Here is a 21590-nt window from a genome sequence, read left to right on the forward strand (position 1 = left end):
TGATTTGGCCTTGCTTTCGTTAAAATACGACAAGGGGAATACTAGTTTTTCATTTTGAGACAACCGATGACCTTGTTAATTGGGTCAGAGACTCTTTAATTTGTTCTAGCTGCTAGAATTCAAGTATCCCATATGTACTTGAATATAAGCTTAATTAATCATATTTTTTAATTTTTTAAATACTAGCTCTTGATCCATCGAATAAAATGTCTCGGCATGCAAAAGGAGAGCCCGGGAAGCTTATATATATATATATATATACACACACATATGCATGTACGCATATATATATATATAAGTAATGTTATATCTCATATTTTTTTTTTATTTTCATCATATTAAATAAGATGCGATTCATTTATCCCCATTTGATGAAAAAGAATATGTAATAAATTATTATTCAATGGTGATAACTTGCCACATTATATTTAGTGGGATAAAAGTAAACTGTTAATATAATGTATAGAATTTTCTTATATATATATAAGGAGCTGCTAAAGATACAAAGAGATCTCACATATTGATATGACAAACTAACAGTGTACCAAGTCATTTTTATTTTTATTTTTTTCTCTCTATCTCCCTCTTTCTCCCTCTCTCTGTACTCTTCCCTTCCCCCCTCCCCTCCATTGGCTACCAATACAAACCATGCGACAGAGCAGGGCATGACAGAGTTATGGATCGGTGATAGCGAGTGTGCAACAATGGATCGCAATGGTGCGGTGACACTGTCGCTAATCTAAGCGACTGAACCACGGGAGTGCGAGAGTGATGAGAGAGAAAGAGAGATTGGAGAGAGGTGGCAGTAGGGCACGACGGGCTGTGGAGCGTGTGACGGCGAGCATGCGACAATGGAATCGCCTAGCCACGACAGAGACGATCCTGTCCTCGACTGCTTGGCCACGGGATCCTGCATGGGTGCAACGCCACACGGCACAACAGTGGCCGTTACTCCTCGGCTTAGTCCCGTCAAGGCTCAGCAAGGGTGCCGGCGACCACCATGTGGACCACCAATATTTTTTGTTTCCGGAGCAATGCCCCTGAGCAAGGCGCACCGCGGGCAACGGTGGCCGGCACGGGAGATAGAGCATGGGGGGAGGGGCCGAGAGGAAAAAAATTTGAGAGAAGAGAAAGGAAGAGGAAAAAATATAGGAGAACACGTGTCATACTCTTATTGTGAGACGTCAGTGTGTGAGATCACTTTGTGGAATCCTTTTGTCTAAAGTATTTTTCATATATATATTTATATTCTAGCTGATCCAGTTGATTAAATTTGCATATATAAACTATATATGCGAGAGACATGACTATATAGCTAGTTGGACTCATGTAACAAGTCTACAATATCTGATAAAACATAAATTGATATGATTGCATTTTTTGAAAGTAAAATTATTAAAATTACAAAAAGCAGTCTATTTGTAAATAAATAAACTTGCCTACTGATCCGTTAGGGAATGCCACAGGCACCATAGGCTTTTTGTGGAAAAGTTAGGATAATTTGATATCGACTAGTGTATATTAATGCTTGACTAATAATCTTCTTATAATTCCAATAATACTAATAACTTGGACACTAGCTGGTTATGTCTTTACGATCCTTCTCTCTAGCTTATACGTATAAAGTATAAACACCAAATTCTTCATGATCATGATAGAGCAGCTGTGTCATTTCTTTGTTGGACAAAAGGCCCGATGTTACTGGTATGATTAATATGAGTACCTTATATATCCATTATTAATGTTCTCTTTTTTTGAGTAAGTTAATTGCATCATTGTGAACCAAAAAAGAAGAAGAAAGGCAGTACTACGAGTAAGCCTGACTTCGATCTCAAGCAGCATGATCGAGTACCAGTTATGTAATTCAATTAATATATATATATAGTCACAATCGAACAAACATTTCATTAATGGTTATCCACAATTAAACAGTTTCATTTTCCCAAGGAAATGCTTTTGAGAAATGATCAAGTTACGTATGCTAGGCTGAATTGTCTTGCATTATAAAGACGAGCAGACAATATGCGAAGAACCGACTCATTGTCGGGTACGAAACTCATTTAGCGGCCTATCCTCCGTGTTTATCATCGAAAATAGACGACAGCCTGTCAACTTTAGAAATCAAATGGCCCGGTCATATTGGTCTAGAAAGTGACCCCGGCCCGTAAGAGAGCGAACAAAAGCACATTTAAAAAAGGCTCATGCAAAACGTGGTAGTTTCGTGGGGGCTTTCTTCGCTGCACTTTCTCCCTCTTTATCTTTATTAATGAAATTAAGCAGACAATTGATCGAACGCGTTGGAAAACTACCTTTTGACTAATGGACATGTAGGCATTGAATCGAGTTTTTCGTAGTGATATTAATATAGCTTTTGCTTAAATCCAATCAGAGAAGACCTGAAAAATATGTAGAATAATCAAAGGCAAGCATCATGAGATCGAGCCTAAGTATAACAACAATGATCATAGATTTGATTGCATCTCAAGTCATCGTGGATGTAATATTGAATTCTCCGATATGCACTTACAAAAAATTTCTTATAAAGGAAGCCTTTTTACTTTCGAAATTAGTCAGGATGTATCATGTAACAGGACAACCAATGCCGATAAAAAAGGAAATACAAAGTGCACATGTGCCAGGCATGGAAATTTTTGGAAGCCATATGCATTGGACAGGCTTGAGTCCGTAGGTATCACTGTTTTTTGGCATTGGATTCTCGATTTGCCTTCGGAGGGTAGTCTAGTCGGAACTCTTTAGGTTGGGCCGTGTTGCTATTCTACGGGTTCATAGGCCCATTCTCTAGAGTAAGTTTGTAGGAACGTCTTTGAATTTAGCCCATCCACAATTATTTATTCTTTGAAATTGGTAATATTATATTTAGTTATAGAATGTATTTGAAAAAAATGAAAATTATTTTTTATAATATTTTTTTTATGTAAATGATAAATTTATCAATTTTAAAATATAAAAAATATATATGTACATTCTAAAATTATAAATATCATTTCTTTAAGACATTCATGAATTAGTGAAGGGGTTTTAGAAAACTAAATTGCATTCAGAAAACAAAATAAACAACCAGTTCCAAAACTGACAAATTATTTATTATTATTAAGAAATTAAATGATGATGATTAAAAAGATATTACAAGAAAAATAGATTTTTGTGATTAATTTATTGCAATAAAAATATTATTTATAATTAAAATTAATTATAAATAGTTTTTTCATTACAATAAATTAATTACAAAAATCTATTTTCCTTACAGTGAGATAAGTCTTTTTTAAGTAATTTTTCTTATGACTACTGCTAGGACCGCTAGGCGTGTCCAAAATTTATTTTTTAATTTTTAATATATATATTTCTAATATTTTTAAAAAATATAAAAAAATCAATATCTTAATAATTAATTCATTAATTAGTAAGTAAAAAGAAAAAAAAATTTAATACATAAGCGGTTAAAATGAGTTAGTGAAGTATAGTAACAAATGAGTAATATTATTCATCATCTTAATTTTTATTTTTTTATTATTGTATAATAGACAAAAAGAAATGAATAATAGATTTTTTCGTAGCATTATTTTTTTAAATAAATTTAATTATAAAAGATTTTGTGCACCAATATATATATTTATTTAATATGATTGATTAAAAAATTAAATTTTAATAAAAATAATATTAATTTAAATTTTAAATATAAAAATAATAATATTAACACATGGTATACGAAGAATTTACTTAACAAAACTCTATTTTTTTATAAAAAAATTTAGTTATAAGTATAATTATGTATTGATCTATGTATTAATTTAATGTGATTAGTTTAAAAATAAATTTTATCAAAAATAATATTAATTTAAATTTTAAATATAAAAAAATTAATATTAATATACAAATTAATACGTAACTATATTTATACATAGCAGAATTCTTTTTTTTATCCGAAACTGAGCTTCTTCGCACGTGATTGTTTTAACTATTTTGACACACGTTTCCTCGAGGCTCGACGTGCCTCTCTTTGAATGGCTGTTCTCTCTGAACTGAGTCGACAGGAGAGGCAGATAAGAGGGAAGCGGTACGCATGGTCGTCGTTATCGCTAATGGCAACCTCGCCGTCGTCGCTCCTCTCTTGTTACTTCCCTCTTCCTCTGCTCCGCTCGTCCACACACCCTCAGCCGCCGTCTCTCTCCTTCGCTCTCTCCTCCCCTCTCCGCTCCCTCGTAAACCCCAGAAAACTTCGATCACTAGTCCTCGCTTCTTCTTCCCCCTCCTCCGCCGCCTCCTTCGACGATCTCTTTTCCAAACGCCCCTCGAGGTCCACTAATTCTTCCAAGGTCAGCTTCTTTTGCTGTTGGGCTTGCTTGCATCCATTCAATTCGATCGATTACAGTTTTCGTCCTTGAATTGGGTATTCAATATCACTCTAAATCGATTTTATTGCTTCGTTATGCCGGGTGTTGTCTGTGTATGCATAATATCTCGGAAGAAGACTTTTTATTGTAGTTATGTTGCTTTTTCATTGGCTGCTGGGAAAATATTGGGAAATTCTGAGAAAATGGATTGAACTTGTTGATTATCTGGGAACATGGAGGACTTTATAGTATCATGCGTTTAGTTTGAGTTTATTCCATTACTCTTACTTATAAACAAAAAGTTATTCTGATACTCTTACATTCTTGGGGAGAGGAAATAGTTTGCTGAGCTGTATTTTCCTGACTACAGCTTGCACGGGGAAGCAGAATAGATTGCACTGATTTGGAAATTACTCGAAGTAACAATAATGGATATCTGTTCTTTTGTTTTATGTGTTTATCAGATGCCATGGCTGTGAGTTAGAGAGAAAAATTATGGTACCAGGGAAATTTAAACAGTTTGATCGAAGGTGTTGAGTATGGAGTTTGAAGAATGTCAATTATGCCATGACTGCACCTTCGTACTTAGGTCTCTTGTATACGTCCCAAATACACGGGTTATACCTATTGTTTTCTTCAATAAAATATTTTATTTTTAAATTAAAGTGCTGTGACGGTAACCACAAATTCTACAAATATGGTATGATGAAAAATAATATGGTCAACGGCAACATTTTTCGTAGGTACTAAAAGGCATTACACAGTTTTACAATTATATCTAATGGAGAATTTAAAGATGCAACCTTTAATGCTGCTTCATAAGGACACTAGTTGTAGATAACTTTGCAGCAAGTATTCTAATTTCTTAGTGAGGTTAGTAATATTTATTTTTCTTTGATCCGTGCTTATTTAGTAATAAATATATGTACATCTTAACAACGGTAATGTTTCAGTGCTAGTGTCTAATGTTTAAGTGTTTAATTTTTTCAGAAATCCGTTCTGTCAAATTTGATACAAGAGATAGAACCATTAGACGTGAGCCTCATTCAGAAAGATGTTCCGCCAACGACTGTGGATGCCATGAAACGGACTATATCTGGCATGTTAGGCTTACTTCCATCTGACCAGTTTCAGGTTCTTATCGAGGCTTTATGGGAACCCCTCTCTAAGTTATTGGTTTCTTCAATGATGACTGGGTATGTTCATTATCAATATCACGTCCATTTCTTGATCCATGTTTTTAGCCTCTGATTGATTGCCGAGAAGATGGAGACAAGAAAGAGAAGTCAAACCCTTACCATATTTGCCCAGTTTGGGGGGTTGTAGGAATCCTTGTTTTCTTTTCCTTCAAATTTGTTCTCTTGAATCCTATACATATTTCACTTCCTTCTTTTTTTTTTCTCTACCAACTGATGTCTATCAAAATGGTAAAGATTTGTTATGGTAGTTGTTCTTCCAATGCAGATATACGTTGCGGAATGCTGAATATAGACTCTGTCTCGAGAGAAACCTTGATATGAATGAAGGAATTCCTGAAAAACAAACACTAGAAAATGCTAAACTTGATTTACAAGGGTTCTTGCTTGGCAGCGTGAGGATAGTTAAATTGTCAGGAGAATATAAATTGCCATCCAAATTTGATAAACTTACTGGAGACTCGTCAGAAAATGTTGATATTCAACACCTCAATGAAATGTCTCCTGAAGCTCAACAGTATATTCTTCATTTGCAGTCTCGTTTATCTTCAGTTAGAAAGGTATGTTCTAGCACTAAGGATTTTTTTTCCCCAGCAGATTAAGAAGTTAGGGTTTTTGTTTATGATTTTTTTTTTAATTCAAAATGAATGATTAGATACTGGCATCCCAAGTTGGGCATATTTTATATTTATCTCAATATTTAAAATTGATGTTTTATCCCCTGCTTGATTAGGGAAATACTGTGGTCAATTGTGCAAATAGAGTGGTTAGTAGATGATCTGCAAAGGCCTGAAAAAAAGCAGTAGCTGTGATTGGAATTTGGGCATTGTTTATACTTATCACCATGTCACAGTTGATTTTTTATTTTCTGCGCGATTGTAGTTGATTTTGGAAATAGTGTGATTGGCAGTAGATGAACTACTAATGCCTTGCAGAAGGCAGTAGCTATGAACTCATCGGAGTAAATGGTTTTTGGCTACCACTCAAGTTGTCGGGATGTGGCAATTTATAGTTTTGTTTTGAATTTTATGGTGAAATAAAACTCATTAGGCTATTGCTATTTTATTGCACTCCATTCTCATTTGTTTTGGTCCCATATTATCTATATTTCGTGGGTTTTATGAGCTGTGAGATACTTGAAAGAGTTATGGAAGACTTTTTTTTTTTTTTTAATAAGCAAACAAAGTATATTAATCAAAGAATAGGCAAAGCCATGTTCAGTACAAAGAAGAGTTATGGAAGACTTTTTGAAAAATAGTCATTGAGAGAGATTTTAGGCTACTGGAATTGGAGTTTTCACAATATTAACCCTACTGATATATCAGTTAAATTGCCATATTATCATATTTTGAATAGCGAATATGGTGAGAAATCTTCCCAAACAGGCGTGCCAATAACATGCATATTTAAGCACCGACTATAAAATTTAATGCCTTGACTACTGGCTTCTTTTCTGCAAAACCATGTTTTGGCCTGGGGAAAAAATCTATTCTGCTAATATAATATAAACTCTTACAAAATCGTTTACTTAGAATATTAATCAGTGTGTCTTTTGGTTGAAGAACTATAATTTGTTGATTGGAGTTTCATATCATTTTGATTGATAACATGAAATGCTAAGCTGTAATGTTTTAAGTTGTGTCTTTGTTTACATAATTTTTTTTTTTTTTAAAAAAAAAAATCTTCTTCTAACTCTGGATGCTACATTGTTTTTTTACTTTTTTCTGAATCACGTCTGTCATTGCGACTGAAATATTTGCTCAATATCCAATATTTTATTAAAGGAGCTTTGTGAAATCAAGGGGAAAAGTGCTGCCCTGCAAATGCAAAAGTTTGTTGGGGAGGAGAAGAATGATTTGCTGGATTACTTGAGATCTCTACAACCGGAAAAGGTACTCAACTCTTCTGAAAAGCGAATTTGAAATATAAACTCCTGTGGGTTTTAATTTTTTCCATACTTGTCCAATTGTTGAATTTCATGTTTAATCATATATTAGCATTAGATGCTGTTGCTGCAGGCCCCGGTTTCTTTCTGTGACTACTGATGCACTAGTACCATCTGCAACATTAATATTTTTATTGTTTTCAGAATCTCTTTTAATCTGATAAACCTATCTGAGAGTGATATTATAATATGAACGTTTTGAGATACCAAACAACCCTGATACAACCTCTTCTTTATAGGAAGACACTGAAAAGGAAAGAGAATCTGAATGTTTATGATAAGTTCCAACCTTGTTTTGTTTTGTTTTTTTTTGTTTTGTTTTTGCAACAAGTGGCAAACTGAGTGTAATGTTTTGTCTTGTTTATATGATGGGCGGTGCTACTCTGCCGCCTGAGTAGCACCGCTCACAGTGACCGCTAGTCACTTTTTTTCTTTTCTTTTCACATTTTTTAAATAGATTTAAATATTTTAAAAAAAAAAAAAAAATACACCAATACACTTAAAATCATTTACTTAATCACTAATTAAAAAAAAAAAAAAAGGACCAGCGGTCACTTTGAGCGGTCAAAGGGGGGCAGCATACAAGCTTTATTGTTCCATGATTGCCACTCTTTACATGTAAATCTTGTTTCCAATGGTTTTACTTACATCCATGTTCTGTGCTATTTGCCACTAAAGATGGAAAGTGAAAGTATCAAAGCAGTTTCATCCTATTGGTTCAATGTTTAAGTTAGCATGTTCGCAGCTGTATTTTTCCCATATTATCTGGGCTCGTTCCTATCACCTCATTCTTGTAATGGAGGAAAAGTAGGTCATAAAATTATAAACTATTAAACTTCATCATGCATATAACTACTGATTTAGTGTGAAGCTATTGCTTTAGCTCCATCATCTCTCAAGTGTCATAATCGGCACCCCAAACATGAGGTGTGGCTTTTGGTTAACTACTGGACCGCATAGTGCAGGATATCTGCTGGTTTTAGCGACATGCTTCTACACTAATGTTTTAGTAGTTTTTATCTACTATAAGATAGCACTATATTGTTGACTATTATAAAATTTTTCCTGAACTTAATGTTTGGGGTCTGGATGTGTTATTTACACACTAGTTTTCCGCTCATCTGCATGCAACCTTTCTTGAGCAATGACTCCAGGATTCGAGTTTACCCCTCAACTTGAATCTAATTTTGAGTTGGCTTCTTTCATTTTCATTTTTTCATATGAGTCTGTATTATGCCCGATACGAATTGTTCTATGTACAGGTAGCTGAGTTATCAGAAGCTGCGTCCCCCGAATTAAAAGAAATAATCTACTCTGTTGTACATGGCCTCCTTGCTACCCTCTCTCCCAAGATGCATTCCAAGGCTCCTCTATCAGCGAATTCCCCAACTGGAACAGTGAATGTAGGGAGTGAAGATTGTGGTGAGATTGTTGAAAACGCCTCACTTCAACTCCAGCCCCTCATTTCACTGAATCGGGACTACCTGGCACGTCTCCTCTTCTGGTTAGTCCATCTCTTTTTTCTCTCCCTGGTTTTTTGGGATTGGAAACTTGATCCAGCAATGTGCTGAGCTTGTTTTGAATTGTGTTCATTTGTGAAATTTCCTAGCACTTCTTGGATATGAGCCATCCGAAAGTCCACTAATTGACTAAATTTTGGAAAATTCAGCGATTCTTTCTGGTGTCCCCCCGTTTTTCCCTTTTCTTCCTTCAGGCAACCTGTTGAGCTCTGAATTTAAATGTTATTTCTGACTGATGCAACCTTTTTCCCCCAATAGGTGCATGCTGTTGGGACACTTCCTCAGAGGCCGGGAGTATCGAACGGAGCTTATGGAACTCCTATCCTTGACAAGCAGTGCTGAGAATGATGCCTCTAGTGACGGGCAAGCTGCTTGAAAGTTCATCTTTTAAACTGCTTCCTATCTGTGTATATAGAAGAGTTCACGAGGCCACTCGTGATCTAGCAAATGGAGAGTTAATATCTGTATAAAAGGATTAGTGTTGGTTTGTTTGTTGCAAGTACAATCTTGCAGATTTTGCTTTTTTTTTTTACTTTCTTTGTATATACACTATGCAGCAAATAAATAAAAAGGAAAAATCTAGTTACAAGCATAATTATGTATTAATATGTGTATAAATTTATTTTGATTGGTCAAAAAGTAAATTTTATTAAAAATAGTGTTAATTTAAATTTATAGTATAAAATAATCAGTATTGATACGTAGATTAGTACGTGATTTTGCTTGTATATAACAAAATTCTAAAAAAAAAAAAAAAAAAAAAAAAAGTTTAAAATGATGATAAGTTTCCTTCCCTACGGAACTGAAGCTGAAACCGTGTCCTTTTAATTCAACACCCGTGTTATTTATTTATTTATTTATCTGGACCAACCAGCACATGATGATATTAACCGTGTTAAGATTCTAAATTTTTGGACCATCCGACCGATCGTGATCCGATGTTATTTGGGCCGCACCTGTTTCCATTTCTTAGTTAGCGAGGGAGGGTTCCCAGAAGTACGATACTTAGATCAATAACAGAGGCATTTGGTTCCTAGATCAGTCATCCAGAGCTGGTCTCTTCTTTAATTTCTAACCTCGTTTCGGTGTGTCATCATCATTAACCTCAACATGAGTACTTTCGCAAGCAGTGGATTTTTCTTAACAAATCAACATTATCTTTATTTATTTATAAACTAAGTACTGTTAATTAAATCGGTCACTAAACAAATTAAATATTAAATAATGAGGGAAAAATCGTACAGGGCCCAAAAATAAAAATAAAAAGACTGGTACTAGTAGTATTATTAGCTGCCGTTTAAATACTGAGTTGAGATAAGATGAATTGAGATGAAAGTTGAATAAAATATTATTTTTTAATATTATTATTATTTTAAAATTTAAAAAAATTAAATTATTTATTATATTTTATGTGAGAATTTAAAAAATTTATAAAAATGAGATAAGATGAAACTTCTTTTATCCAAACCGGAGCTTAATTGTTTGTCACCTTCATGTAGAGATTGAATTCAATATTAATTAAGGAGGGAATTTAACATTAAAAAAATATATATATTTTCCTTAATTTTACTCCATAAAAGATATATATTTAGTCGGACGTTTATAAACACAGTTCATGTTGTAGTTTTACTGAGATTCAACTACATACATACATATATATATATATATATATATATTTTTTTTAAATCTTGTATATATATATAGAAGTATAGTTTGAGAGAGAGTAACAATGTTACGTACGTAGTAGCTGATCAGGAAGTCAGCACGTGGAGAAGCATCAAGAGTTTCTATTTTCATGCACAAAGGATCCGATCGAAGCTATCAAAAAAAGTTTAATTTGCCGAAATCAACGTAACTATTTTTTCTCTCTCTCATCTTTTTGGGGAAATACTTGGAGCGGAATTAAATAATATAAATCGGATAATTACATATAATACTATCATCATCAACTCACCCAAAAACCCTATCTTCCTCAACAAGCAAACCGATGGATGCAGCCAGCAGTATTTCACCCATGTATGTACATATATGATAACTCATGATCTATTGTGATCTGTTTAATTCCAAACACGTCTCTTTAAACCCTCCATTTTAGATATCATTGGTCGACACACGCAAATATTAATCTACGTTAAGTTCCCGATGTTTACTCCCTAAGATTAACCTGCTCTCTTTTTCTCTCAGTCAAACCCTTGATTAATTTTTCTCCCACCTTCCCTCCCTCCCTCCCTTGCGTTACACCATGGAGAAGGGAGAGAAAGAACCTTCAGACTTCCAATGGTTCATGCCTGATCAAATCCCTATTGACCCTTCTTCTATTTCACCGCGGGAAAGCCACCGCCTTATCGTTGCTGATTCCCTGGAAAACCACAATATTGATGGTAACCGTTCGTCTGGAAATTCCCTTCACCAGAAAACAACCATAATAAACCCTAGAGTTCAAACCCGCCCCACCTCCCAAAACCGAAACCCCACCACTGGGAGCGTTAATTTTCAAGACGCCATCTCGGGGATGGACCTAAACCCTGGTCTCAATTACGAGACCCTTTTTGAACAAGGCGTTGAAACTTCATTGAGTCGGCTCAGCCTATCAACTCCTTCTCATCAACCTTGGTTTCTTGCTCCACCGGCCTCTCAAGAAGTTGCCTGGTGTGGTAATACTGCTGGGCCATCGTTAGGGAACGGTTTCGATGATAATTATGTAATGGCCGGAGGTCTTGCTTCTTCAACGCATGCACAAGAATGTCAAGGACAGCAATATTTGGAGAAGTTGAGAGAACAGCATTTGCAGTCGATGAGAATTCAGTCTGCAGTGACGAGACATATGGTTTATGATACAAGGCCCCGTGGAGTGCCATTAATATTGAGCGATAACAATGGACTTTCGAGCTTCCGGCCAAGTTTTGCCAATTATCAGCACAGAAATTTATCAGGTGCGGGCCCAAGTTTTGGGACAGGAAAGAACCAGTCTGCGGCCTCTTCTACCTTTAACATTAACAATGTGTTTGATTGGCATCGCGGAAGACAATCTGCACATACAATGAGTTATTATTATCCTATTTGGCCGTCTTCTCCGAGTAGTAATGGGATTCGATTTGATTCCAACTGCCAAAGTCGGGGAATTACCAGTAATGGTCTGAGGTCCGCTGGGATATTGTCATTGCAGCCGTCGCAACAGCGTCCAACGTCGTACCCCTCAATGGAAGAATTGAACGGCCAACTGCTTTCGGTGGCCAAAGACCGAAAGCCGGGGTATGCTTTCTTTCAGAAGAAGTTTGAGAAGTGGAATGACGATTTGCACGCGTTAATGGTTAACTCGCGTTGCTCTCATCACGTTCAGAAGCGTTTCGAAGAAAGCAATGGAGAACAGCTGACTGAAATTCTTCTTACTTTGATCAGTAATGAACAAAAACTAAAGTATACATGCACCGACAGCCAAGGGTATGACTCGTTCTAATTAACTAGTTAATTGTTTGTCGAAATGCCTATAAAAAAGAGGGTCAAAATTATTATGATGGAACTATAGTTGCCTTTTTGTTTGGCCCAATTTTGAGAGAATTCTTCTCGGATTTTTATAAATTATTTTGGATTTTATCAATGCAGAAGTCGGTCAATGCAAAAATTGTTGGAGCATCTTAAAACCCCGGAGCACATATCCTTGGTAATATGGACTATAAGGAATTTAACAGTTACCTTGACCAAGTGCACGAGTGGTCTGTTTTTAATCAGGAAGTGCTTGGACCTTTTCCCCGCCCAAGACAACGAGGTAATTCGTATTAATATGTGCCTCGACAACATGCATCTAATTTTCTTTACCCAAGGCTGCGGTTCTGCTGAAGTTGCCTAATGTCTAAAATTAATGACAAGGTTCTATAAGTTATATCCTGCTAAAAACAAAAATAAACTACTTTTCATATCGGAAGAATGGCGTTCATCTTATGTTAATAACAGTATTAGCAGTATATATAAATTATATTCACCATCCTCTTGATCACTATCCTCTCTCTTATGTGACATCAAATGATTGAGTGATAAACAATTTTCCAATCAAGGGCGGGAGAAAGATGGCAAAAAGAATGATGAATAACAATTCTCATATATATATATAGACACACATGGCAAACATATATATATATATATATCATTTTAGTGCCACAAGAAGCTAGCGTTTGTCCGTTAGTTTTCACTCAATGCTTTTCTGAAGCCAGGTGACAATATTGTGTGAGTTCCTTTGACTAATTAGAGGCTACCACTCTTAAATTCTGTGATTCCTAATCATTTTTCCTTCTGTTTTCAGCTTATTTTGAATGAGATAGCAGAGAACTGTTTTGATATTGCGACAGACAGATATGGATGCTGTTTAATGCAAGAGTGTGTCAATCGTTCTTTTGGAGAAACAAAGGAGCGTCTTGTGGCTAAAATAGCAGCAAATGCGCTACTCCTTTCAGAAGATTCTTTTGGGTTTGTTCATCTTGAGCCCCTCCATTTCTCAGTGTTTACATGCATCTTGAAGAATAAGAACCGTATTCGAAATGCAGTTCTCGATCGTGTATTATAATTTTTTTTTTTCTTTTTCTTTGGCCTAATTTTTTGCTCCAACGCCCATCATTTTTTTTTTTTTTTTTGTAATTGCTGTTTTTCAAACCTTCAAAAGAAAAGAGTTTGAAGTCTTCAAAGTCAGATGCTCGCTTGCTCCTTTTGGTGCCTTGCTCAATATGGAACCTTTCTGATCTAACACCATCTTTTTTTTTTTTTTTTTAGGAACTTTGTTGTGCAGCACGTAATAGAGCTGAGGATGCCACGTGTTGCAGAAGCTATACATGCGCAGCTCGAAGGAAGATTTCTTTCTCTCTCTATGGACAAGCATGGCAGCCATGTGGTGCAAAAATGCTTGATTGAATTTGGAGAACAGCTTTCCGCTAGGATTATTCGAGAGCTTACTTCTATTCCGGAGCGTTTCTTGAGCTTTCTTCAGGATCAATGGGGTAATTATGTTGCTCAGACTGCCAAGGCGGTTTCTAAGGTTAGAAGATCCCATATTAGTCACTAGTACTCTTGTGTTCTTTAACACATGGAATTAATGGATTTTTACACAAACAACACCACTTCTTTTCTTGCATGCACAAAACCTAGGATTACAATTGCGTCACTATCATCGTACTTAGAAGTCTATGTTCTGAAATAGCTCTAAATCGATCAACTGAAATTTCAAGAGATTGACCTTATTTTTTAGACAGTTGAAATGGATATGTGCGCTATGCATTGCTTTCATGAAGACATGCTTCCCCCATAATATCTGCTAGCTATTTTCCCTGGGATTTTCTTTCTTTTGTTTTTTATTTTCTTTGTCTTCAATGAGTGCAGGGATCCGTCCGCCAATCTCTTATGGATCTAATCGATCATTACAGACCACTTTTGCAAAGCCATCCTCATGGAAAATGCGTGCTTGCCCCAACCAAACGGAAGCAGCACCGATTGATATGAGTACAAGCACATGATCGCATGATATGCTTACTCTAAATACTTTCAAAACAAAACTATTCTCTGTCACATGTTGCATTTCCCTGATCTATATATTTAGGACTTGAAACTATTTGTTATTGCTATCTGTTCATTTTTTGTGTTGTGCTTTAGGTCGTAAGTTTGGGCAATTTGCTCTGATGGCAGTCTAAGGAAAGTAATTAATGCTTTCTTTACAAGCCATTGAGTGAATTGTATAATCCTTGGGTCTTACACGGCCTGTTGTTGTTATACACTAATCTAGCATTTTCTGATATGTAATTTTTTCAAGAGATTTCACAGCTTGCTAGAGATGTTGGTATATCTTGATCATGCACAATATATATATGGTGTTAACGAATTTTGATCACTTGGATAACAAGTTTTGTGAACATGAAGGAAGAAAAGGTATTTTTTGACTTTTTTTTTTTCCAGGTTTTGAGCTTTTATTCAAGCTTAATTCCATAATAGAGCTTCCAACTCGAGCTGGAAGTGCAATTATTTAGCTGACGAGTTCACACAAACATCTCAACCAACTGAACTAGAGGAACAGAGCATGGAAAGTGATGAGTTTTAACAAGTTAACCACTCTAAAGAGAGAGAAAATAACTTCAAAAATTTACTAATAACGATTCGAATTTTTAGAAAGCTTATGAAGTTATATATTAATGCATGCAGGCTAAAAAAAAACTGATGGTACTATGAATCTCACATGTATTAGTAGTGTTGCTCTAAGAAATTCTGATCACAAGAGGGCCTACACCCCCAATGGCACGTAGGCGTTGAATACTCAGCTCATTTGAAAGAAAATATTTGCTCACTGATTCATAAACACAATCTAAAGCAACACTGATAATTTACTCCGAATCTGATGAGTCCGGCTTTGTGCTTTGCCTGACGCTCCTTCGGGCTTGTGACCCAGATCTTGGATTCAGTGATGATTCACCCTCAAAAAATATAACTTGAGCTTTAGCCAGCCTTTCCTCCAGTTCCTCTGTGCTGAATTCATCCGTCCCACCAAGCTCATCGAATCCTACCTGATGCACATTATATTAGACACCAAAATGTTAGAAAGAGTGAAGTCTCATACAATAGAAGGTACGCACTTCAGTCAATTGTTTCTTTGGCGTACCACATAGTCATCAACTTTGGCATTCTTTATGAGGGCAATGGTTGGAAGAACAATGATCTTGAGTTTTTCTGCCAAGAATGGACTTTTCTCGGCATTGATTTTCACAAAACGTGTCTCCATGTGCTGCTTTGCCAATATGCTCAAGTGCTTGTCTACCACCTGCGATTGTAAATGGACTTCAGACATGAATTCTTTTCCCTACATTTCGATCGAACCTCCTTCAAGATATCAATGCCGCTTTCTTAATGTCGCGTTAACAAGTGGAATTTTAGTTTTTGAATAGGCAACAGATTGGAGTCGGTCAGCACTTGGATCACTGCACTCCGATACCATGATAACTACTACTCTATTTGAATTACGGGAAAGGTCGTGTTCTAATTAATCATATAGCCATTTATATCAATCCCTCACACACAAACAAAATGAAGAACCACAAAGGAAAAAATTTTGAAAAATGAAGTGATCAAAATTACGATAAGAACCTTGCAGGGCCAGTTGTCGCGGTAAAAGTGGCAGACGACACGGTCGCTGGCCTTTACCGCGGCGAAGAAGTCCTTCTCCGAAGGGATCTCGGAGTACTCGCCGTGGCCGAGGGAGATCCAACGGCTCCGCTTCTCCGCCATCTTCTTCATCTGCTGCAACCTCCTCTCCCTGAGCACCTCTATATCGTCCATGTCCAGCCGATCTAGGGCTGAGATCTCATCATCTAGCTTGTCCTCCACAGCCTTCGCCACTGTCAGCACTTGCTTCTCCAGAATCTACGCATCACATACCACGACCACTAGATAATGGCTATGCATACAGTACGAATATATACATGTGTATATAAACAGTGAGAGATATATACCTCTTGAACCTTTGCGTTCTCCATTACTGGCCTCTGAGAGATCTTCCGCGCTCTACGATTCTGAAAGACAATGAAAAAGCAGACAGGGAGGGATAGATGGGGGAGACAGATTTGGGAGAAAAGTGAGGCGAATGCAATGTTATACTACGACGTCGTTTATGTTCTATTTGTATTTGGTAAATGAAATTTTGAATGCTGTTTCGGGACGGGACGGAATGTGGTGTTGGACAACGGGCCGGGTTTAATGAAAGCAAGCCCGCCTAAATACAAGTATCAAAGATTCAAAACGTACAAATTCATTATTTTATCTGTACCATATATTATATTATATTATTTACTTTATCATTTTTATGGTAGTATTAACGTTTAAATAAATAATACTATATATCGTATTACTATATTATTTTTATCTTATTAGATATGACATATTTATTATTATTAGATAATAAAAAATTATTTAATAAAAAATTATCTAATAATAATAAATTAATCACATCTTATATAATAAGATAAAAATAAAATATTAATGTAGCGTATATAATTTTCTATTATATAATGGATAGTCTATCCTTGATCCGTTTCACAGAATTTGATAGTTTGCGATTTATTCCCACCGATCTGCTCTCGATCTACAATTAATGGAGTATAGATTGAGCTCAAAATGACGAAGAAAGAGATTGCCATGCTGAGAAATGCAATACAACGTATCTTCTACTTTTTGGCCACAGAGATCATGAGTGGATTTTTAATTTTTGTGCTGAGCAACATGTGTTGATGGATTTTCTTATGTTGACATATATATATATATATATTAATAAGAAGCAAATAGGTCGACAGACCATGCATGTTCAATTGAATTGACATTCTTTTTTTTTTTTTCTTTTGAGAATAAAGACATGCCCATAGTTTCTCAGTAACGAGAGGGAAAGAAGAAGACGAGTCTATCCAAATGAAAGCCATTCTAGAATCATTATTTATTACACGGAGTTCTTCTACAGAACAACAACTGTAGCAGCTACACACTTGTACATCATACGTGGCATCACTTTTTTTTTTTTAATGATAATTCAAAACGTGCGTTTTTAGAAAATATATTACGATTGGTTTTTTGTATTTCGGTTGTTATCCGGTTGTCAACGACCGTGAGACCGGGAGATCCAGGGGATTCGGATTCGTCACCTTCAGCACCGAGAAGGCGATGAGGGACGCCATCGAGGGCATGAACGGTCAGAAGCTTGACGATCGTAACACCATAGTTAACGAGGCTCAGTCCCGCGGAAACAGGGGAGGTGGAGGCGGCGGTTACAGCCACGGAGGTAGGGGTTACGGTGGTGGTGGATGCCATGAAGGTGGAGGCGGGCCGCAGTGACAGAAGCTACGGTGGAGGTGGTGGCGGATATGGAGGTGGTCGTGACCGTGGGTATGGTGACAGTGGGTCCAGGTACTCGAGGGGTGGCGGCGGCGATGGTTGTAGCTGGAGGAACTGAAGGGGCTAAAGGTTTAATCGAGTATGTATCATTGATTTGAGTAGCTCTGTAGTCTGTAAAAGATAGCGGTTTGGTTTGGTTTGATTTTATGGTTTCGAATATTCGATTATGGTTTTCTTGTTCCTTTCAGTTTGATGCTCTCCTTTTTTACCGATGGTTGCTGTATTCTGATCTTACCATCCCCTTTTCCAGAAGAGAAAATATACTCGAATCGAATGGAATAAAGATCTTCTTCTACGCATTCTGTTTTGCTTAGCTTTTTCCTTCAATTCTATGACTGAATTTCTCTATATTTTAAATAACTGGCATTTTAGCAATTTCATCATGTTGATAAGTGAAATAATGAAAGAGATGAGAGATCTTTTTGCCTGGAATGAAAAGGGTCTCAATTTGTATAATAAGACGATGTTTAGTAAAATATCATAATTTAGAAGATCAAACCGATCAAAAACAAACATATCTACTACCAGTGGAGCTGAAAATATAATAATAATCATCGGCAAGTGAGCGAGACGAGGGGGAAAATGGGCTGAGAGAGCTGGTGGGAATGCTGACAACGGAACGAGGGAGGAAAAGCCAAAAGCTGGGGAGAGAGGAGCTCATTCTTTTAGGGCACTAGCAATGGTTTATGTATCTTCATCTTTAAAATCACATTTTTTGAAGATTGATTTTGAAGATGAAGAAAGATTCTTACATTGGATTATGTATTTTTTGACCAAATAATAATAAAATATTCTTATTATTTTTTTTTCTCCTAAAATCTGAATAGTCCAATAAATTCAAGTCAAAATCACGGCAGCTCCACGGCAGCACCATTCACCTCCACAGCAGCTCCACAGCAACAACCACCAGTACGTAACCAGAAAAAACTCAAATCAGAATCGAGAGAAGAGATTACCCAAATCCTCCAAGTGCATGCCAATATTCCAGATAAGACCCAAATCAATGTCAATGTCAAATTCATTAACCTATTTCGTGCAATCTAGTCTAAAGGCATGTAAATCCACCATTGATCATAACAAAAAATTCAACAACAGAGGCTACGGCATGCATAAAATCAGGGGTAATTTGCTTGTAAAAAAAAATCCTAAATCGTTCTAGGGCAGCACCACTCAGGAAATAAGACCCAAATTTCTACCACCAAAGAGTAGGAATGGAGGACGAAATCACCTGCAAGCTAGGGCATCCGGGAGCAATGAGAGAGAGAAACGATGTGGGGGCCGTGCCGTGAGCGAGAGAAGAGGCCGCCATTGATGAAGAAACCACCAGAAAATTGTGGGCGTCCAAGAGAGAAAACAGAGCAACGAGAGATAAAGGGGTGAAATGGGTGTCGAAGAGAAGAGGAGAGTTGTTCGGATGGAGAGAGAAGAAGAGAAGAAGAGAGAGCCATTCAGGGATGGAGAGCGTTCTGCGATGGAGAGCCGAAAGAGCGTTCGGTGATGGAGAGAAAAGAGAAAAGAGAAGAAGAGAGATGGAGGCGTTCGGGGATGGAGAAAGAAGAGAATGAGAGAGAGAGTAGAGAAAAAAGAAAGAGAGAAAAGAGAGAGCCGTTCGGGATAGAGAGAAAAAATAATAAAGAATTATTTAAAGAATGAAAATGTGTTCTTCATGTTTGAATAAAGACTGTAGCTAGTTATTTATAATTTTAGAGATGAATAAACTAATGTGGATGATTTTAAGGACATATTCTTCAAATTTAAAAATAAAAATAAAGATAAAAAAATTATTGCTGATACTCTTAAAATTCTCAAAAATCAAATGTTTACCGGTGCTTAGGGAGAGAACGGAAAGTTAGAGATAATTTTGTCGTTACACAATAACACCAATATACGTCCTGCTGCTCTCAATATTATTCCAATTACACGTGATTGGACTCTCTCACAGACATACATACATAATTCAGACTAACTAATAAACTGCATGGCTGCCTACTCTTTATTATGCACCGCACCTATCTCGACACACTCTTCAACCTCTCTCTCTCTCTGTTCATTCATACACAAGTTCCTAAAGCAGCCATTTTCAAGGGCATTTGGGCTTGCCCTTGGAATTCCTCTTGTCTCTGTAGCAAGCGCACTCATGCTTGTTCCCATAAGTCCCCGAAGGAACACACTTGCACTGCTCACAGCATATCCCGCAGTACTTCATGCATCGATCCTGCACCGCTGCTTTTGCGCACCTGCTTTTGCACTTGTTGCTGCAAAATCCTTTCACAGCCATAGCAAAAGCCATTAATATTAATATTATTACCCCGCAAATCATGAAATGGGAAAATAAAAAGCAAAAGACTGGCTAGGAGGACGTACATGTCCAATCCAAGTGACTCAATAGTTACTATTACCATCACAAGCAAAAATAAATAAAAATGAAAATGATCTAAGAACATGACGACGTTTTAAAACAAGAAAGTCACCTGACTGAGCCATGGCGGGCTCCAAGAAAGAGGAGCTTAGGAGAAGAGAACAAAGCAGCAGGGTGGCAAAGAAGAGCTTCATTTTTTGCGTGCGACTTTTTGTTATCAGAGCTGCAAAGATCTCTAGCCTTGTTAAAGGATGTGTGTGCGTGAAAGATGATCTAGAGGAAGCAGAGATGAAGAGGTTTGTGAGTTGTGACCGCAAGAGGTTACTGGGCATTTATAGCAGCAAGTAGACTTGGCAACTTTAGGAGACTGATCACTACATAAGCCAGTGGGAGCTAACGGAGTAAATGCATTCTGTGAGGGGACAGCTGGAGGTTATGGAAGGTCTTGCATTAGTTACTTACCTCGGTCGCAGAGAGGACGTGATGAGCTGTGGTTCAGGCTCTCTGCCCACGCGTTTCTGAAGTTTTGAATGTTTGCGAGTACTTGCTCGTCCTTGTCTGCATGTGCCATGAAATAAATGTTAACCCTATTTTGAATGAAAAAGATATTATTACTATTCAACTATAATTTATCTATAATTTTTTTTATATTTAATTTTTTTAATAATTAAGAAAATAAGTATTAATAAAATTATATTTTTTTTAAATTTTTTCTTAATAATAAAAAATGTTAAAAAAATATTTAAAAAAATTAAATTAAATTAAAAAAATTTAAAATATACATAAATAGTAAATAGATTGTGATATCAGTACCCTTTTTCAATATTTTCCTTTTTCCCTTCTTCAGAGATCTTCACAGTAATGTGACAAAAAGTAAAAAAGTTACTGATCTTAGATCATATCATGCCATTGCACTGGATTTGAATGTTGAAATAAATTAAATTAAATTATAAATGATAATATTTTGTGAATTCTTTTAAAATGAATTTAAATTTCTTAATTTGATAGAGTTTAATTTTTTAAATTAAAATATATGTAATAAATTGAAATTAGTTTAAAATTTTTTATAAAAATAATAAAATCTCATTGATGATCGATTTAAAATAAATTAAAATGAATTGAAATTAGTTCAACAATTTAAAAAAGTTACCCTGACGCATGCCATCCATCTGAAATCAGCTTATATGCAGGGTTGACTATGCCACAGCAGATAATGAACAACAACAATAATAATGATGATGATGAAGAATCTACGACTGAAATAAGCTTCACTTCGAGGCACAGCTCATTGAAAGCCAAGGCTTCAACGGA

General features: G+C 36.1%; 4 protein-coding genes across 5 annotated transcripts; 2 read left to right on the top strand and 2 right to left on the bottom strand.

The window, feature by feature from the left end:
• The first annotated feature begins 4000 nt into the window (after positions 1–4000).
• On the top strand, positions 4001–9603 carry LOC122311116. Of its 2 annotated transcripts, XM_043125519.1 has the most exons (7): positions 4001–4334; positions 5343–5486; positions 5597–5670; positions 5817–6108; positions 7333–7440; positions 8756–8997; positions 9272–9603. In XM_043125519.1, the coding sequence occupies exons 1-7, from the start codon at positions 4023–4025 to the stop codon at positions 9387–9389; spliced, it is 1290 nt and encodes a 429-aa protein (XP_042981453.1). In that variant the 5' UTR covers positions 4001–4022; the 3' UTR covers positions 9390–9603. The 2 variants fall into 2 exon arrangements, with proteins under 2 accessions (XP_042981453.1, XP_042981454.1); XM_043125520.1 differs by lacking the exon at positions 5597–5670 and having other exon boundaries at positions 4003–4334; positions 5343–5548.
• Positions 9604–11187: 1584 nt separating this feature from the next.
• LOC122311884 (putative pumilio homolog 8, chloroplastic) lies at positions 11188–14882 on the top strand. The gene is made up of 5 exons (XM_043126650.1): positions 11188–12454; positions 12617–12779; positions 13311–13474; positions 13775–14036; positions 14378–14882. The coding sequence occupies exons 1-5, from the start codon at positions 11256–11258 to the stop codon at positions 14495–14497; spliced, it is 1908 nt and encodes a 635-aa protein (XP_042982584.1). The 5' UTR covers positions 11188–11255; the 3' UTR covers positions 14498–14882.
• Positions 14883–15118: 236 nt separating this feature from the next.
• LOC122311885 (thioredoxin domain-containing protein 9 homolog) lies at positions 15119–16653 on the bottom strand. Its single transcript, XM_043126651.1, has 4 exons — positions 16492–16653; positions 16127–16402; positions 15645–15803; positions 15119–15549 (listed from the first exon to the last, which is right to left on the bottom strand). The coding sequence occupies exons 1-4, from the start codon at positions 16513–16515 to the stop codon at positions 15370–15372; spliced, it is 639 nt and encodes a 212-aa protein (XP_042982585.1). The 5' UTR covers positions 16516–16653; the 3' UTR covers positions 15119–15369.
• A 3142-nt stretch (positions 16654–19795) lies between these two features.
• On the bottom strand, positions 19796–20611 carry LOC122310731 (snakin-1-like). The gene is made up of 2 exons (XM_043124857.1): positions 20392–20611; positions 19796–20185 (listed from the first exon to the last, which is right to left on the bottom strand). Exons 1-2 carry the CDS (start codon positions 20609–20611, stop codon positions 20001–20003), a joined length of 405 nt encoding a protein of 134 aa, XP_042980791.1. The 3' UTR covers positions 19796–20000.
• Positions 20612–21590: the final 979 nt, after the last annotated feature.

The sequence above is a fragment of the Carya illinoinensis genome, chromosome 5, assembly GCF_018687715.1.
Source record: "Carya illinoinensis cultivar Pawnee chromosome 5, C.illinoinensisPawnee_v1, whole genome shotgun sequence".
NCBI classification, from domain to species: Eukaryota; Viridiplantae; Streptophyta; class Magnoliopsida; order Fagales; family Juglandaceae; genus Carya; species Carya illinoinensis.

Bases quoted from the DNA above. Each gene is read 5' to 3' on its own strand.
- LOC122311116 (XM_043125519.1), top strand. From the start codon at position 4,023: ATGGCTGTTCTCTCTGAACTGAGTCGACAGGAGAGGCAGATAAGAGGG. The intron at 5,487-5,596 runs GTTCTTATCGAG...CCATGTTTTTAG, and splicing joins TTCCATCTGACCAGTTTCAG to CCTCTGATTGATTGCCGAGA. The intron at 7,441-8,755 runs GTACTCAACTCT...TTCTATGTACAG, and splicing joins GATCTCTACAACCGGAAAAG to GTAGCTGAGTTATCAGAAGC.
- LOC122311884 (XM_043126650.1), top strand. From the start codon at position 11,256: ATGGAGAAGGGAGAGAAAGAACCTTCAGACTTCCAATGGTTCATGCCT. The intron at 12,780-13,310 runs GTAATTCGTATT...TTCTGTTTTCAG, and splicing joins TCCCCGCCCAAGACAACGAG to CTTATTTTGAATGAGATAGC. The intron at 13,475-13,774 runs GTTTGTTCATCT...TTTTTTTTTTAG, and splicing joins CTTTCAGAAGATTCTTTTGG to GAACTTTGTTGTGCAGCACG.
- LOC122311885 (XM_043126651.1), bottom strand. From the start codon at position 16,515: ATGGAGAACGCAAAGGTTCAAGAG. The intron at 16,403-16,491 runs GTATATATCTCT...TGTGATGCGTAG, and splicing joins AGAACGCAAAGGTTCAAGAG to ATTCTGGAGAAGCAAGTGCT. The intron at 15,550-15,644 runs GTACGCCAAAGA...AATGTGCATCAG, and splicing joins CCAAAGTTGATGACTATGTG to GTAGGATTCGATGAGCTTGG.
- LOC122310731 (XM_043124857.1), bottom strand. From the start codon at position 20,611: ATGCCCAGTAACCTCTTGCGGTCACAACTCACAAACCTCTTCATCTCT. The intron at 20,186-20,391 runs GTGACTTTCTTG...TGGCTGTGAAAG, and splicing joins GCCCGCCATGGCTCAGTCAG to GATTTTGCAGCAACAAGTGC.